This window comes from Choloepus didactylus, chromosome 8 (genome assembly GCF_015220235.1).
Source record: "Choloepus didactylus isolate mChoDid1 chromosome 8, mChoDid1.pri, whole genome shotgun sequence".
NCBI lineage: Eukaryota > Metazoa > Chordata > Mammalia > Pilosa > Megalonychidae > Choloepus > Choloepus didactylus.
Window position 1 is genome coordinate 10,192,075 of NC_051314.1, and position 15,687 is coordinate 10,207,761.

General features: G+C 47.2%; 1 protein-coding gene and 1 non-coding gene across 4 annotated transcripts in view; one reads left to right on the forward strand and one right to left on the reverse strand.

Annotated features, from left to right (window-relative positions):
- Positions 1-632: 632 nt before the first annotated feature.
- LOC119543563 lies at positions 633-782 on the reverse strand. The gene has a single exon (XR_005218629.1). It is a non-coding gene; the product is annotated as a U12 minor spliceosomal RNA (small nuclear RNA).
- Positions 783-1,089: 307 nt separating this feature from the next.
- Positions 1,090-15,687, forward strand: part of POLDIP3 (DNA polymerase delta interacting protein 3) — a 33,777-nt gene continuing 19,179 nt past the window's right edge. The window contains exons 1-5 of one of the 3 annotated variants that reach the window (XM_037845234.1): positions 1,090-1,238; positions 8,279-8,669; positions 9,181-9,267; positions 10,287-10,382; positions 12,206-12,385. In XM_037845234.1, coding sequence (XP_037701162.1) covers positions 1,180-1,238; positions 8,279-8,669; positions 9,181-9,267; positions 10,287-10,382; positions 12,206-12,385 — 813 coding nt within the window. In that variant the 5' untranslated portion in view covers positions 1,090-1,179. Of the gene's footprint in view, positions 1,239-5,414; positions 5,927-8,278; positions 8,670-9,180; positions 9,268-10,286; positions 10,383-12,205; positions 12,386-15,687 lie in introns of those variants that run through there. The other 2 variants (XM_037845233.1, XM_037845235.1) reach the window with 2 other exon arrangements.

The window sequence follows — 15,687 nt, forward strand, 5'->3', positions numbered from 1 at the left end:
AATAACTCATGGAGCACTCTTAGTCCATGCCAGCCACTGTCCTAAAGGCTTTTTTTTGTTTGTTTGTTTGTTTCAACAAATATTATCTGTGCTGGAGTGGAGGGTGGGGTTGCATCGATTTAAAAAAAAAAAAGCAAAACACTGCAGGTATGGGTCCCTTTAATGAATGAACCTGTTGAATCCCCCCAATAACCAGTGTGGTTGGCAGTTATTTGCCCCATCTTACAGATCAGAAAGGCATAAGAAGTGAAGGGATTGGCGTGGGAAGGTCACACCGCTGAGAAGTGTGGTCCGTAGGACCCGAGCACCAAAGCGTAATGCCACAAAGCGAACGAACGCATTTCATCAACAGCGCCACACATGTACTTCTGATTTTCAGCCACAAACAGGCGGGTAGCATTACCTCACAAGTGGAGAAATTGAGAGACGTAGTTTAGAGTCTCGCACCTTCAAATAAAACAAGGTTTTACGGATCATAGGTACAACAGACATCGGCAGAAAGCAAAGCAACTTTCCGAATATCTGCCGCCCTCGAAAACCACCACAAAACCCAAAACAATATAGAAAACTTACGGCTAACAACAGATACCTCTCACCCCCCAACCCGTCTGTTCTTCAGCATAGAACAGTGTCGGGCAGATCGCAACACCCAGGCATCCCGCAAAGTAGGCGGGTCACCTTAGGGGCAACCTTTACCCGCTCAAAAATTCGTCTCACATTAGCAGTGAGGATTCGGGCGTCACCCCGAATCGTTATTTTCCTTACTCATAAGTTTAAGGCATAAAAGATTTTTCTGCTTGCTTCCTGGGTAATGAATTCCATTCTCATTAACCCTACGTTGAGTATCAAAGTGGCTCCCTGAACAGACAGCGTCACCCTTTTGAACTCTGTCTTATTTAGCAGTTAATTTTTTTTTAATGTATTTTTCATTTGATTTGCTTGTTCTGAGAGAATAAGGAACGGTAATGCTCGGATCAACCGTACGCAGATAAGTAACCGGCATCGCTGAGGCTCACGGGGAGCAGTCCCCTCCCCTTCCGGTCCTTGCCTGGTTTGAGCTGTCGCGAGAGTTTGTCGGTAGGACGCCGGAAGCAGCTAGTCGTTCCGTAGCTGCCGAAGGGGGCGGGTTCGAGGGAGGAGGGAGTGTGAGCGATTTCTCACCTCGCTCGGCGCTGCAAGATGGCGGACATATCCCTTGACGAGCTCATCCGGAAGCGCGGGGCGGCGGCGAAGGGGCGGTGAGCGGCCTATTCTCCCTTCGGGGTTCAGGGTCCGCGGTGTAGCGGGGCTCCGGGCGGAGGCGGGAGCGGCCCGGGCGCGACGCGGAGGGCAGTGTGCGCCCGCCCCCTGCCTCAGCCGCGCTCCTCATTGGCTCGCCGGCGCCGCCGCCGCGGACCCGCCCGCCCACTGGCTTGAGGCGCCGTCACTCCGGAGGGACCCGGGGGTTGGGGGGTGCTGGTGGGGCCGCGGCCGGAGTGGGGGGCGGGGTGCCGGGCTCCGGGGAGTGTCCCGGGGCCGCCAGGAGGGGCGACGCCGGCCCTTGGCGCCCCGGGCCCGTGTTCCGGGCTCCTGTGGGTCTCCCCGGTGCAGTTCCCTCCCCTGAGGAGACTGGCATTTGGGCACCGCTCCTCCATTATCTCAGCTGCTCTGGGTGGGCCGTGGGCTTTTCCCAGCTTATACTTAAGGCCACTCAAGTTTAGCGGGGAGAGACTGGCTTCGACTCGGCCAATTCGGTTATTGTCTACGCCGACACTCAAACCCGGAACTTTACACTCCAACTCCTGGGCCCGTTTCATGTCTCCCAGCTGCTTCTGTTAAGACTCACCTCCCTTTGTACGACGTTTTAAGTTTCCTAAGCGCGTGGGCATACACCGTCTCTTTTGCTCTTTTCACCATTCTACCGGCTAGTTGCTGTTCACTTTATCCCTGTTGTACCGAGGAGGAATTGAGCCACCGAGTGCTGGGAAGCTGTGCTCGGTGAACCTTAAGGGCTGGCTGAGGTATCCTCAGGCCCTGGTAGAGAAACAGGTGGGACGACCCGGAGGCTGGCTGTGTCCTGATGGGTGTAGTTCCAGCCATTCTGGAACTCGGTGAGGAGCCATGGAGATGATTTGCAGTTAGGTGCTCAAACTTCTAGATCCTTCAAAATTATTAGTCATTTCCAACCTTTTTGAGCTTTCACCTGCTTCAAGAAGTGGGAACTCCTCCAGTAGTTTTCCAACCCACATTAATAAAGTTGAGAGGTCTCTCTAAACCTGCAGGCTTTGAAATTGTGGGATATTGTTTCCTTGGGCATTCGTTCACTCAGCAGGTGTTTATATCTCCAGCGGGCCTGTGACTGGAAAATAGATTATATGTTCTCTCTCTTGACATCTGAAATGTCTCCTCTCTCCACCCCCGCACGCACATAATATCCACTGCAACTGCCACCCATCACATCATACACCAGCCAGCCCTTCACTTGGCCTCCAGTTCATAGTAGGTGTGCTATAAGATTTAGTTTCTTCACCCATTATCTGTGAGTAATTCTCTCCTAGGTCTCCCTTCTGTTAACTGATGTGGAATTGGGGCTGGGAGCTCTCGCCACTTCTAAATCTGTCCAGGTTTTCTGGGCTGGTTCAGCAGTTGCTATTGGTCCCTTGAGTTCCCCACCACAGGCAGTCACCTTTCTCTTCGGTTTGTACTTTTTTGCTGTTAGTGTCTACAGTCTTGTCTTGGACGGGGGTGAGTCTGCAGGGAAGGGGGGATGTTTGGGTCCATGGAAAAAATGGGTTGTGCAGGCAGATGGGGTCCTGGACAGACACCATTGTTTGCCTCTGGCCAGGTGATTTCTGAGATGGGCAGTTTTCTCATTTGTAATGGTGGTTCCTGGTAAGTTGTTGAGAAGATTAAATGTGAGAATGTATGCTTTAAAGTTTGTATTGTGTAATACCCAACCACAGAGTAAGTGTTAAGCAAATGATGACAGTTACCGGGAGTCATGGACCTTTCCCTAAAGGGATTAAAGGACATGTTTCCTGGTTATTTGTGCAACAAACAGGAGGCAGGGGATGTAGGAGCAAGAAGTGTTGGGGCTCTAGAGTCAGGCGCCAAGGTTCAATTTCTCTACTTTCCTCACTTTCCTTGTAATCTCACAGAAGTTACTTTACCATTCTGTGTCTCTTATCTCTAAAATGTGAGTAATATATATTTCCTTGAATTATTGTCAGGAGTATGTGAATTATTATATCTAAAGTGCTTAGAGAAGTACCTGAGAGATACTAAGTGCTCAGTAGATGTTAGCTTTCATTGTCATCATTATTGAAGACTTTCTATCATCATTGAAGGCTTTTGAATAAAGAAATAACATGATCCAATTTTCAGTGTGAGACTAGTGCCTTGCTACTACGTTAATATTGGATTGGGAAGTAGAGTACAAGCTGAGAGACTAGTGTGGAAAAAAACTGGACTGTTAGCTGTGTTTGAGTTTAACTTTGCTGGAAACTCCATTTTTATTTCACTTGCACAGCCACCAAGAGGAGAACTAGATCTGGGATCCCTGCCAAAAACTGTGAAAGGTCTGAGATTTTACTCTACTTGCAAGGTAACAAGCTAGCTTGTCATGGTTTCATGGATGCTGGTAGAAGACCCGGGATTCCTGGGTCAGAGACAAAGGACAGTTTTTTACTCACAATAGTAGCTGTCGCCAGAGTATTAGCTCTGTCGCCAGAGTATTAGCGTTTTTGCACCAGTTCCTGAATTCTATTCCCACAGGACAACACGGAAAGGGCCAGATGACACCTGCATACTCAGTGGGTCATGTTAGAGGAACCTGAGCTTAGGGAACCCAGATCTTTGCAATGGACAGCAGCATGCCTGTAAGCAGACCTGCCCTTTGCTTCACAGGGAGATGCTCTGTCTGTCCAGCTGTTCGCTTGACAAACATACTTGGTAAAGATGGTCCAGAACAAAGGGCAGTCAGCCTGGTTTGCGAAAGGCCCATAGAAGATTGTCCCCAACAGTCTCATTAACAGAGATCAGTTTAATCGAAGTAAACAGATTTCATTTCCTGTAGTAAATATGTTTTATTTTACATGCTTCCTGGAAGAATTTTCCATATCTCAAGCTTTGGAAGAACCTCTGAATATCTCAAAAAGCTTCTGTCCTCTTCTCCCAGGCAGGGCCGTAGAAATGCAGATGACGTCTTTCCCACCAGGTGTTTTGAGATGTGGAGGTCTTGGAATGTGCCTGTTCTCCAGGGCAGCCATTCTGAACTGTGCTCATCACAACTCATTATTGTCATCATCATCATTATTATTATTACCTGGGTGCCCAATTAATCAGCCAAAGATTCTTTGATTAATGTGAGATTAGAGGAAGGGAGGGGCCACTGTGGGACTTTCCTCATGCACAGCTCGTCTCTCCTGGGCCTTCTGTTGCTTGTGACCCCTGGCTGGGTCTCCCTTGGACAGCAGTGGGTGCCAACTGCATTGTGGGCCTGCACCCCCTTGTCGATTCTTCCTTTGGATGAGAGCATTGCTGATTTAGTTGAGGCACCCCCTCATTAAGTGTTGATTTGATTACTTCAGCTCAGAGGGCAGCAGGCTGTTGACTGCCTCCGCCTGGATAGATTCAGGTGGCAGCCTTAGTGGGAAGGTTGGGTTGCCTGCCACCGGTCTTTGGTGGGCTGGAGTTGAGCAGCTTTGAGCCGATGCCCTGTCTGGGGAGTCTCTGCAGCCTGGAGGGGAGTGTTGTGGGGGAGGTTATACTTTTCAGTTCAGGCCAGGGCTCTGGTCCTGGTACTCACTGCTTGTTTCTTTGTTGACATAAGATAAAGGAAACAGTGGAAAATGAGTTGCATTATATAACTTGCAGGGGAAGAATTAGGTTTTAAAATGAAACATCTGCCCAAGACTCTTAAGGGAATAGTGTCTTGTTTTCCTTTGTGTCCTTCGCACCTAAAGTGTCTAATTCAGAGTAGACTCATTAATAGTTTGAACGAAACTGTGTTTTCTCCTTATAAAAATAGCCACAATGCACACATACACCACCCTGATACATTCCGGGGAGAGGGGCCCTGGATTATCCTAAAGTAGATTTTAATTCCCAGGGGCCCAAATCCTTTGTGCTGGACATCGTCCAGAGCTGGCTGTTGCCCTGTCTGCGCACGCAGAGCCAAGAGGGGGATGCATTCCTTGCCCCTGACAGACTCTCCCTGGGCATCACATGTGCACCAGGCTCCAGGCGGGGGCCTGCGCCGGAGGGCTCAGGGTCCCAAAGGTGTTTGCCCCTTTCCCACCCACAGCACTGAGCGTCAGGGCAGGCAGCGCTCTTCCCAGGCCCCCAGGGAGTCACTGAGGAAGGCCTGGAAGCAGTTACAGAGTTGCACAGTTGAGGTGTGATGGAGGTGGTACGGTTGGGAGACTAGCTCAAACCTGCCCCCCCCCCCCCAAACGTGTACAGAGGCCAGAAGTGCAGAGTGTGTGTGTGGAGCATCAGGTAGTCCTGCCGTGGGCAGGTGAGGCCGGAGGCATTAGTTGGGGTCCGAAGGGAGGCCGCTCAGAGGGGCTGGGTTTTGTCAGGAGCTTTGCATGGGAGCTTTGCACAGTTCCTCGGGCAGGAGGGCAGCATAGTCGACTCTGTGTTTCAGAGCCCTACCCCCAGCAGGAGTATTTATTTGAAAAATTCCTGATGACTAATGTCTGCCTTATAAGCAGTACTACTGCCTGCTGGGATGAAAAGCTGTCTTTTCATGCAGGGAGAGACGCAGTGATTATCCCAGGCCTTCCCACTGAAGCCCCCTAAAGCCTCAGGAGAGGAGTGGAAAGAACTGGCGTTACCAGGGGAACTGGATCATGGAGCTGAGGGGAGCTGCTTACCCTCGCTCCTCTGCCCACCACTGCGTCACCAGCTTCCCCCAAACGGGCCTTTTATCCTGTTCAAACAGGTAAAAACGCCGGCACAGGGCATCCTGGTCCCCAGGCGAGTGCACTGTTGGCCAGCCTTGGCGTGAGGGCTTGCCCCCCAGTCTCTGGAAGGTCACTCTGTGTCCTTGACTGTGACTGGAGTCCTGTGGTTTCTTCACCCTGAAGGGCGGGGAGGAGGGAGGGGACTCGCCCTTCTTTAACTCTTCTGGTTCTAGCCTGTGCTTAGTTTATTGGTGCTTTAGCTAGAGATGCTCAAGTTTAAATCTAACCTGCACCTTTGTAGCTCTGAGGTCTTGTGGTAACCTCCTTGAACCTCAGTTTCTTCATTTATAAAATGCAGGTTATAACCTCAAGCAGGGTTTTTGTGAGGTTTAAATGAGGTTCATTGAACTTTAGTGAGCGCTCACCCTCTTTATCAAGTCTTTCAGAATCCCTAATGGCTGATTGCCTCTTTTGTGGCCATGGCAGACATTGCTTGTCAAGCATAGCACTCTCCTGGGGACTCTGGGATTTCTTCAGAATTCTCAGTTCCACACTAACCATTGCTGATTATCAGAGCAGAGATGTGAAACTGCTGAGAGATATGAATAAATTAAAGAGTGCAGAGCCTGATACCCACTCCTTACATGAAAGTTAATGATCATACAGAATTGGAGTGTGTCAGAAAACTTTTGCATCCACCCCTTTCTGTGGTCTCTGTTCAGGGATATGGCAGTTATTTTCAAGCATCTCATTGTTCCTTTAGTTATTCTAAATAATCACTTTCAAATGATTATCATCTTGTCCCCCCACTTTTTTCCTTGGCTATAATGTTTGATGCTTTAATAGTAAGATTAGGTAACCTGACTTGAAGGCATAATTGATGCTGTGGGGTCTTTTGCCCAATTCTGTGGTATTGTGGAATCATGGAGAATCACCTGATGTGATTGTTCCACCCCCTCAGTGATAAATCTGAGGACTCATTTGGTAATGAGGGGTGCCCTAGTGATGGGGGGAGGTGGAATTTGGAAAAGACAGAAGAAGACAGGAAATCTTTGGGAAAGTTTTGGATTTGTATCGGGTTTGGATTGGGACATGTGTGACTGCCACTATGTGATGGACATGGCACTCAGTAAAGCCTTCCAGTTTGTTGTTGTGGTTTACGCAGCCTGGTTCCATTTGTCATGTCCTCTCTTGGCCGGAGACCAGCTGCTCTCCCTGCCAGGAGGCCTTTCCTGGTGCTCCTCCAGGAGGTGAGGCTCTCATCTTCCCGCAGTGAGATCCTTGTGGGTCCCACTCTGAGGGTCCGGGCCAGGGTGGGGTCTTTGCCCTGGCTGTGTGGGTGCCCTCTCTTAGCTGGGAAGGGTGATTGGAGCCAGGATCCCAGCAGAGCCTGGGTGGGGTGATGGCTCCACAGAGGCTGTCATCTCTCTGAGCAGCCTTTCCAAGAAAGCTGCCGCTTCTCCCTGTCCTTACCTCCCTGGGGGCCTCCTGAAGAGCGTTTGGAGCCCCAGGAGCAGAACTTCCCAGGCAGGTTGCCTGCCCCCGGAGTGGAGGTTGGAGGTTTATGGTGGCTGGAGTGGAGCAGCCTGGTGGGGCGCAGGGGATGAGGCAGGAGAAGCCAGTAGACCCGAGGAGGGGCCTGTAGGACTGTACTTGAAAGAGTCTTCTGTTTATTCTCAAACCAACAGAGGAACCCTAGAAAGAGAGAACAGGGCCTGTTCAATGGTATTTCATTTACTGCATTTCCAATTTTAATGGTTTCTGACTTTGGGCTGCTGTTGTTGCAGGGTGAATTTATTTTCTTTTCCACCAAGTCTTTATACTTCAGTGCGTGAGTCCTGTAAGTCGTAGGCAGATGCTCACGTTGGCCTTGTTGGTTTGAGCCCCATTCTGAGGTGTCCGCCTACAGGAGGCTGAGGCTGCCCAAGGCTGGCTGGGCACCCTTTATTGATGACTTAACCTCTCCAAGCTTGTGTCTCCCACTACAAAATGCGCCTAAGAATGCTCGCCCCACAAGACAGAGAGAGGGCTTGTTGAGAGAATGTATATGGAAGAGCTTTGGGAAGGGTGACATTTCTGTTCAGATGGGACAGCATATTTGGGAATATGATTATTTGATATAGCTGGCATGGGTTGGAGGTTATTGTCCAGAATCGTGTCTCAACACACTTGGTCTAGGAAGCAAAACAGTCTTACCTAGGGATAGAAATCACCAGGCCCTCCTTCCAAATTTAGTTTACAAAATTAAAAAGCCCTTACTTGTTTACTCAAGCAGGGAGCAGCTTTCTGGTTTCTCCAGGACCTCCTCTTTTCCATGCACTACTGTACCTCCACTTCCATGGGCAACAGTTGATTGCCAGATTACTTAATGCTGCAATTTTTACTTGCAGGCTCAATGCCAGACCAGGAGTTGGAGGTGTGCGCTCTCGTGTTGGGATCCAGCCAACTCTTCTTAGCCAACCAGCCCGCACAGCCACCTTCCAGCGGAGGTTTGATGCCCGGCAGAAGATTGGCCTCTCGGATGCCCGGCTCAAGCTGGGAGTCAAGGATGCCCGGGAGAAGCTTTTGCAGAAAGATGCCCGGTTCCGGATCAAAGGGAAAGTGCAGGATGCCAGAGAGATGCTGAACTCCCGCAAGCAGCAGAGCACAGCGCCCCAGAAGCCCCGCCAGGTGGCGGATGCCCGGGAGAAGATCAGCTTGAAGCGAAACTCTCCTGCTGCCTTCGTGAGCCCGCCCGTCGGGACGGTGACCCCTGCTCTGAAGCTCACCAAAACCATCCAGGTAGGTTGTGGCTCTTGTCATAAATTGCCAGAAGGCTAATGACGGGGTACATTTAGGCAGGGAGCAGGGGTCAGGAGTGTTTGGGCAAAAAGACAGTTTCCCCAAGTGTTTGTATAGCATTTGGTTGCTTACAAAGGCCCTCCGTATGAGGAAAGCCAGTTGTCATCTCAGTTTTGTCTCAGTAAAAAAAAATTGGAGGTCCAGAGGAATTAAGGGACCTTCCCAGTGAGATTGGTGGTGGTGGGAAGAGGGGAAGGGGCCAAACATCTGTGAGCATGTGCTGTCGGCAGGCACTCTGCACGTAGTATCTTCTTTATCCTTCCTGCAATTCTAGGATTATCACCCTGGTTTTACAAAAAAAGCTTCTGAATTTCAGAGATGTTAAATGTTGTGCCCTGAGTAAACACAGCCAGTCAGAGAGAGGTCTTGCCGTTATTTCAAGTTCAATGTTCTGCTCATAGAGAACACAGTTGGCCCCAGTGGGATGAATTATGACCATTGGTGTTTCCAGGTTCCACAGCAAAAGGCCGTGGTGCCACTTCATGCCCATCCTGCTGGAATGAGGATCAACGTTGTCAATAACCACCAGGCCAAGCAGGTAGGGTGTAAATGTGTGTGTGTGTGTGCGCGCGTGTGCGTGCGTGCTAGGGCCTGTAGAGTGGATTGACAGGCCTGGTCCAAGGTTCCTAGCTGGAAGTGTAGGAGAAGGGGTTACATTTGACTTTTTGCAGTTTATGAGTTGTAAGAAAAAACTTAATGGAAGGGAGCAGTAAGGGTAGAAAGGCAGATTGAAATGCTTCATTAATTTTTCATTATAAAAGCAGAATGTGCTTAATACAGAAAATTTGCAAAACAGAGAAAGGTTAAGAAAAAGAAAAAAATCACTTACGTTCCTACTCTCCAAGGCCAACCAGTGTTGACATTTTGCAATAACTCCTTTCTTGCTTTTTGTTTTTTGTTTTTTTTTTGGTCGTTTATTTAATGCATATTTGTAATTGTGTTCTTAACCCAATTTTGTTTCATTCTTTTTTCACTTTTGTGACTCAGACATTTTTCTGTGGTGTTTCACATTTACTGTAAATAATGTTTTTAATAACTGCATAATCCATTAAGTTGATGTTGCAGTCTATTTAAACCATTTTTCTATAATTTTGCATGATTAGAAATCCTTCTGCTATGAATATGTCTGTGGATAAAGTTCTTTCTAGGTTGTGGATTCCTTTCTGTGAGCTAGATTCCCTGGGGTAAATTTTCCAAGCCAAAGGATGTAAGAAAGCATTTTGGAGACACTTGATAGGTATTGCCCACTTGTAAAAGATACTTCCCCCACGCCTGGAAGTGGCAGGACTTCGCTCAGGCCTCAGCAGGCAGGGAGTCAGCTTGTCAGGGTGGGAGTCTTGGGGCGTTAGAGCCCGGGAGCCCAGCCTCCCAGGCTCCTCTGCCCTGCCCCCGTCTCACCTGGCCCCCCGCTCTTTGTGGCCGTTATGACCCTGCTGTGCTTGTTCCTCTTGTCTGCCAAGGACCTGCTCAGAGCACAGGCCTGGGTGTAGGTTGCAGTGAATACTCTGAGCTCTCCTGGACAAAGATGCATGTTAGCTTATATTTCTTTATTCTCAGAATTTATACGATCTGGACGAAGATGATGATGTTATAACTCCCATTCCAAGTAAACAGATGAAATTTGCAGATTCAGACAGCTTCCTCCACCACGTGGTATGGCGTTTTATGTTTTTCCTACACGCACTGTGTGTGTCTGATCAGGTGGATGGGAGAGGTTATGGGAGTAAGGGCTTTCAATTCAGAAATGTGTCTTGGTTTGGGTCATAAGAATTTGAGAGCTGGAACTAGGCTAACCCTCTGGCTTATAAAAGCTGACACTGGGTGCCCAGGGACTTACTCCAGGTTCTGCAGCATCTAGTTGCTGTGCTTGAGACATGACGGGCAATGTGAGTAATGCCACATGAGGGAATCCCATTTTCTTTCCTTATGGCAGGACATGTTCCCTGGTCCTCCGTGGTCAGCAGCTCTGGTCCTGTTTTTGGATTCAAAATTCCCATGGTTGGAGGTTAGCAAGAATAAACCAAACCTTACCTGTGGGCTCCATTAGTTGCAGCCTACATACAGGGAAAGCATGACAGGCCAGGGTGCTGGCTGGATATCATGCCAAGAAGGAAAGAAAGCAAGAAAGTGACAAATATCTGGTTGTATCAGAGGTCTTGGTTGTATCAGAGGTCTCCACTGCTCAACTCAGTGGATGTAGCCAAAGTAGAGATGGGGAAGCCAGTGGGCTGCCCAGCCAGGTCTGTGTGGTGGGCTCATCCTCTTACTTTGCCTTTAGAGGTCCAAAGACTCCATTTTGGTCACAGCCCTGAATGTGTGGATCAATCACCTGGCACTAATAAGCTCTTAAAATGGCATGGGAAGCTGCATGATGCCAGTTTGTTTCTTTACAAAGGGGCTAGGCCTTTCCAATAATTAGACTGCTTGGGTTTATCAGCTGGCTTAGTTATTGGCTAAAACTATTGAGATTTTAAAGTTCTGAATGCTTTATATTTATTAACTCATGGGCACCTTTATTATCCCCTTTTTATCGGTGAGAAATCAGGCATAGATTAAGTAAACCTGCCCACATCACCCAGCTTGTCAGGAGTAGGTTCAGGATTTGAGCCTGAACGGTCTGCTCCCAGGTCCATGTGTTTAACCAGCACACTGTATTGTCTCTTGACACTCAGAGAGCAGCTTGGGGAGTGTGGAATCCAGCCTGGGAGAAGCCCAGTAAATCACGCCTGCCCTATGCTCTGGCCAGCCTCTCTGGCTGCTGCATTCCTTCTTTCTCCCCAGACCAGTGCCTGGTAAACCCTGCCCCAAATGGGCGTAGCCACCTGCCACTTCTGCTGCGTCCACCCTTTTCCTCAGGCATATTTATACGAGGGAGTTTATTGGGTTAACATCCCAAGTTGGGGGAAGAAGGCTGTTTGGGTGGTCCACCAGTGCCGCTGTGCAGGCCCGGCCTTGACAGGCTGGGAGCAGACCAGGCAGGGCCCTGCAGCATGGGTGCCTCTGTATGGCCAGAGCAGGAACCAAAAAGCTGGGGGTTCTGGGCCCTCTTCAGGATGGATTCCTGTGCTTAGTCATCCTACAAGTGGTGGTCAGCTATTTATGAGAGAAGCATATCTGGGAATGAACTTGACCCCAAACTTTTGGCCTTTTGACCAGCCCCAAATTATAGTTTTCATAAAGTCCAGATGCAATGGGTGAGCCTATGGTTTCTGGGTGACTTTTTCCAGGTCAGGATTGTATGGAAGCTTCTTGCCAAGAGCTTCCAAAACAATGGAAGCTGCTTCTGTGAGCATGTGGGAAGCTGGGTGTTTTTCTCCCCTTCCTGTGGGATGTCAGTAGCAGCCTTTTTTGGATCCAGGCGTTTGATGGAATTCAGGAACTGGGAAGCCTTGAGGTCTGATTGTCACCCCTTTGGGGCTTCTTCAGAGGAGTCCAGATCTCCAGCTTCTCAGACTCTTTTCTGCCTCTTGGTTTAGGCTGGGCTGAGCAGTTCCAAGCTTTCCATGTCCAAGGCCCTGCCTCTCACCAAAGTGGTCCAGAATGATGCATACACAGCCCCTGCTCTCCCCTCCTCTGTTCGAACAAAAGCCTTGACCAACATGTCACGGACACTGGTGAATAAGGAGGAACCCCCCAAAGAGCTGCCACCCACTGAGGTGAGTTGAGGGTAAAGACGAGGAAATGACCACTCCAGTTGAGTCAGCACATGCTGGGTGGGAATGTGCTGTGCTCTAAAGAGTACCTCACTGGATCCTTACTACCCTTCTGTGGGGTAGACCTTGCCATCCCCATTTTACACATGAGCGAACCAAGACAGGCTAGCAGAGAGATCACTGTGTCTAGTGATAAAACAAAGATCTACTCTAAAGAGAGCTGTTGGGAGCATTAAAGAAAGAACATATAATTCCTCTTAGGAAATCTTGGAAGGCTTCAAGGAAAAAGTGCCATTTGAGCTGGTTGGGTTTTGAAACGTAAGTAATATTCCAAGCAGAGGCTTAGAGGCCTGAAAGGGCCCAGCATAGTTGATATTGTTTCCTCGTCACTAAAGCAAATACTAGTGTAATGGTTTGACTTCACAGTGGGAATTTATTGGCTCATATAAGGCTAGGAGAAGTTCAAATCAAGGCATCATCAAGGTGATGCTTTCTCCCTGAAGACTGTGGCATTCTGGGGCTGGCTGCCAGTGATCCTTGGTCCTGGGCTCCTCTGCCACATGGCAGTGCACATGGCGGCCTCTCCTGGTCTCTCTCTTTTCTTCCATGTTCTTTTTTTTTTAATTTTTAATTTTGAAATAGATTCAAACTTACAGTAACAGTTGCAAAAATAATACAAACCCCATACACAGAACTCCAGCATACCCCAACCCCCCTCCACCAATACCCCAATCTACCAACTTCAATATTTTGTCACTTTACCTTTTCTTTCTTTTCCTCCCTCCCTCCCTGTTTATCATCTATCATCTGTTGCTTGGTCTTGTGAACATATGAGAGCAAGTTGCACACATTTGAACAAATAATATAATTCACATATACATTTCCCATGAATAAGAATATTCCTTTCTGTAATCACATTAAGTGTAGTTAAGAAGTTTAAGAAATTTAACATTGATACAAAGCTTACATTTTATATTTCATTTTTTTCTTATGTCCCAATTGTGTCCTTTTGAGCCTTTTCTCCTCTATTCTTAGATCTCATCCAGGATCATCTATGGCATTTAATTGTCATTATCTACTTAGACTTTTTTTTTCAATTGTGGAAACATATATACAGCATAAATCTTCCCATTCCAACCCCTTCCAAGCATTCCATTTAGTGGGATTAATCACATTCACAATGTTGCAATGCCATCACCTTCCCACCATCCATTACTAGAAATTTCCCTTCACCCCAAACAGAAACTCTACACTCATTTCTTGTTAACTCCCCATTGCCCCTTCTCCCACTTCTCATAACCCATACTCTGCTTTTCATCTCTATGATCATATTCTCTGATACTTTCTTTGTGTTTACCGTGGGGCTTAAGTTTAACATCTTAGGTCTATAACAATCTTGTTTTCTTTGGTACCAACTTAACTTCAATAGGACACATAAACTATGTTCCTATACTTCTCCATTCCCCCACCTTTATGTAGTTCTTCTCAAAAATTACATATTTTACATTGAGTTCAAAACCACTGATGTGCCATTACACTTTATGTATTTTAGATCCTGTAGAAAGTAAATACTAGAGTTACAAATCAAAAATACAGTAGTATTGGTATTTATATTTACCATGTGATCTTTACTGGAAATCTTTATTTCTTCGTGTGGTTTCAGTCAGTTGTTTAGTGTCCCTTCCTTTCAGCCTGCACAATTCTCTTTAGCATTTCTTATAGGACTGATCTACTAGTGAAGTCCCTCAGCTTTTGATTATCCAGGAATGTTTTCATCTCCCCCTCATTTTTAACGTCCAGGTGTTTGTGAGTTTTCTAAGTCTCTGATGGTTATTGACTTCTATTTCTATTCCATTGTGGTCAGAGAATGTGCTTTGAATAATTTCAGTTTTTTTTTTTAAATTTATTGAGGCTTGTTTTATGTCCCATCCTATGGTCTATTCTGGAGAAAGTTCCATGATCACTAGAGAATAATGTGTATCCTGGTGATTTGGGATGTAATGTTCTATATATGTCTGTTAAGGAGAGAGAGAAATAGAGAAATTTTCTTTGTTTCTCTATCTGCTGGGCTCCCTTTAGTATCTGAAGTAGGGCAGGTCTTTTATTAGCAAAATCTCTCAGCATTTGTCTGTCTGTGAAAAATTTAAGCTCTCCCTCAAATTTGAAGGAGAGCTTTGCTGGATAAAGTATTCTTGGTTGGAAATTTTTCTCTCTCAGAATTTTTTTTTTTTTTTAATTAAATTCAGTTTTATTGAAATACATTCACACACCATACAATCATCCATGGTATACAATCCACTGTCCACAGTATGATAACATAGTTATGCATTCATCACCACAATCTATCTCTGAACGTTTTCCTTACATCAGAAAGAACCAGAACAAGAATAAAAAATAAAAGTGAAAAAAGAACACCCAAATCATCCCCCCATCCCAACCCATTTGTCCTTTAGTTTTTATCCCCATTCTTCTACTCATCCATGCACTAGATAAAGGGGGTGTGATCCACAAGGTCTTCACAATCACACTGTCACCCCTTGTAATCTACATTATTATATAATTGTCTTCAGGAGTCCAGACTGCTGGGTTGGAGTTTGATAGTTTCAGGTATTTACTTCTAGCTATTCCAATACATTAAAACCTAAGAGGTGTTATCTATATAGTGCGTAAGAATGTCCACCAGAGTGACCTCTCGACTCCATTTGAAATCTCTCAGCCACTGAAACTATTTCGTCTCATTTTGCATCCCCCTTTGGTCAAGAAGATACTCTCAGTCCCACGATTCCGGGTCCACATTCATCCCTGGGAGTCATATTCTGCATTGCCAGGGAGATTTACAACCCTGGGAGTCAGGTCCCACGTAGGGGGGAGGGCAGCGAGTTCACCTGTCAAGATGGCTCAGTTAGAGAGAGAGAGGGCCACATCTGAGCAACAAAGAGGTACTCAGGGGGAGACTCTTAGGCACAATTGTATGCAAGTTTAGACTCTTCTTTGCAGTAACGAGCTTCATAAGGGCAAGTCCCATCATCGAGGGCTCAGCACATCAAACTGCCAGTCCCAATGTTTGTGACAACATCAACACCAGTCCAGGTGAGGATGTCCAACACATCCGCACCTTCCCCCAGATCCTCGGGGCTGGGGAGGGGGAGGCTGTAAATGTATTTTTTATTATCTGCCCAAATTACTGTGGGATGTGTCACTATTTCACTCCAGCCTATACTAACCTACCGTATCTCACTTCCTATTCAAAGTTCCATGCAATTGTGGTGTTTGAACAAATCGACTGTAGAGTTGTACTGTTTAGA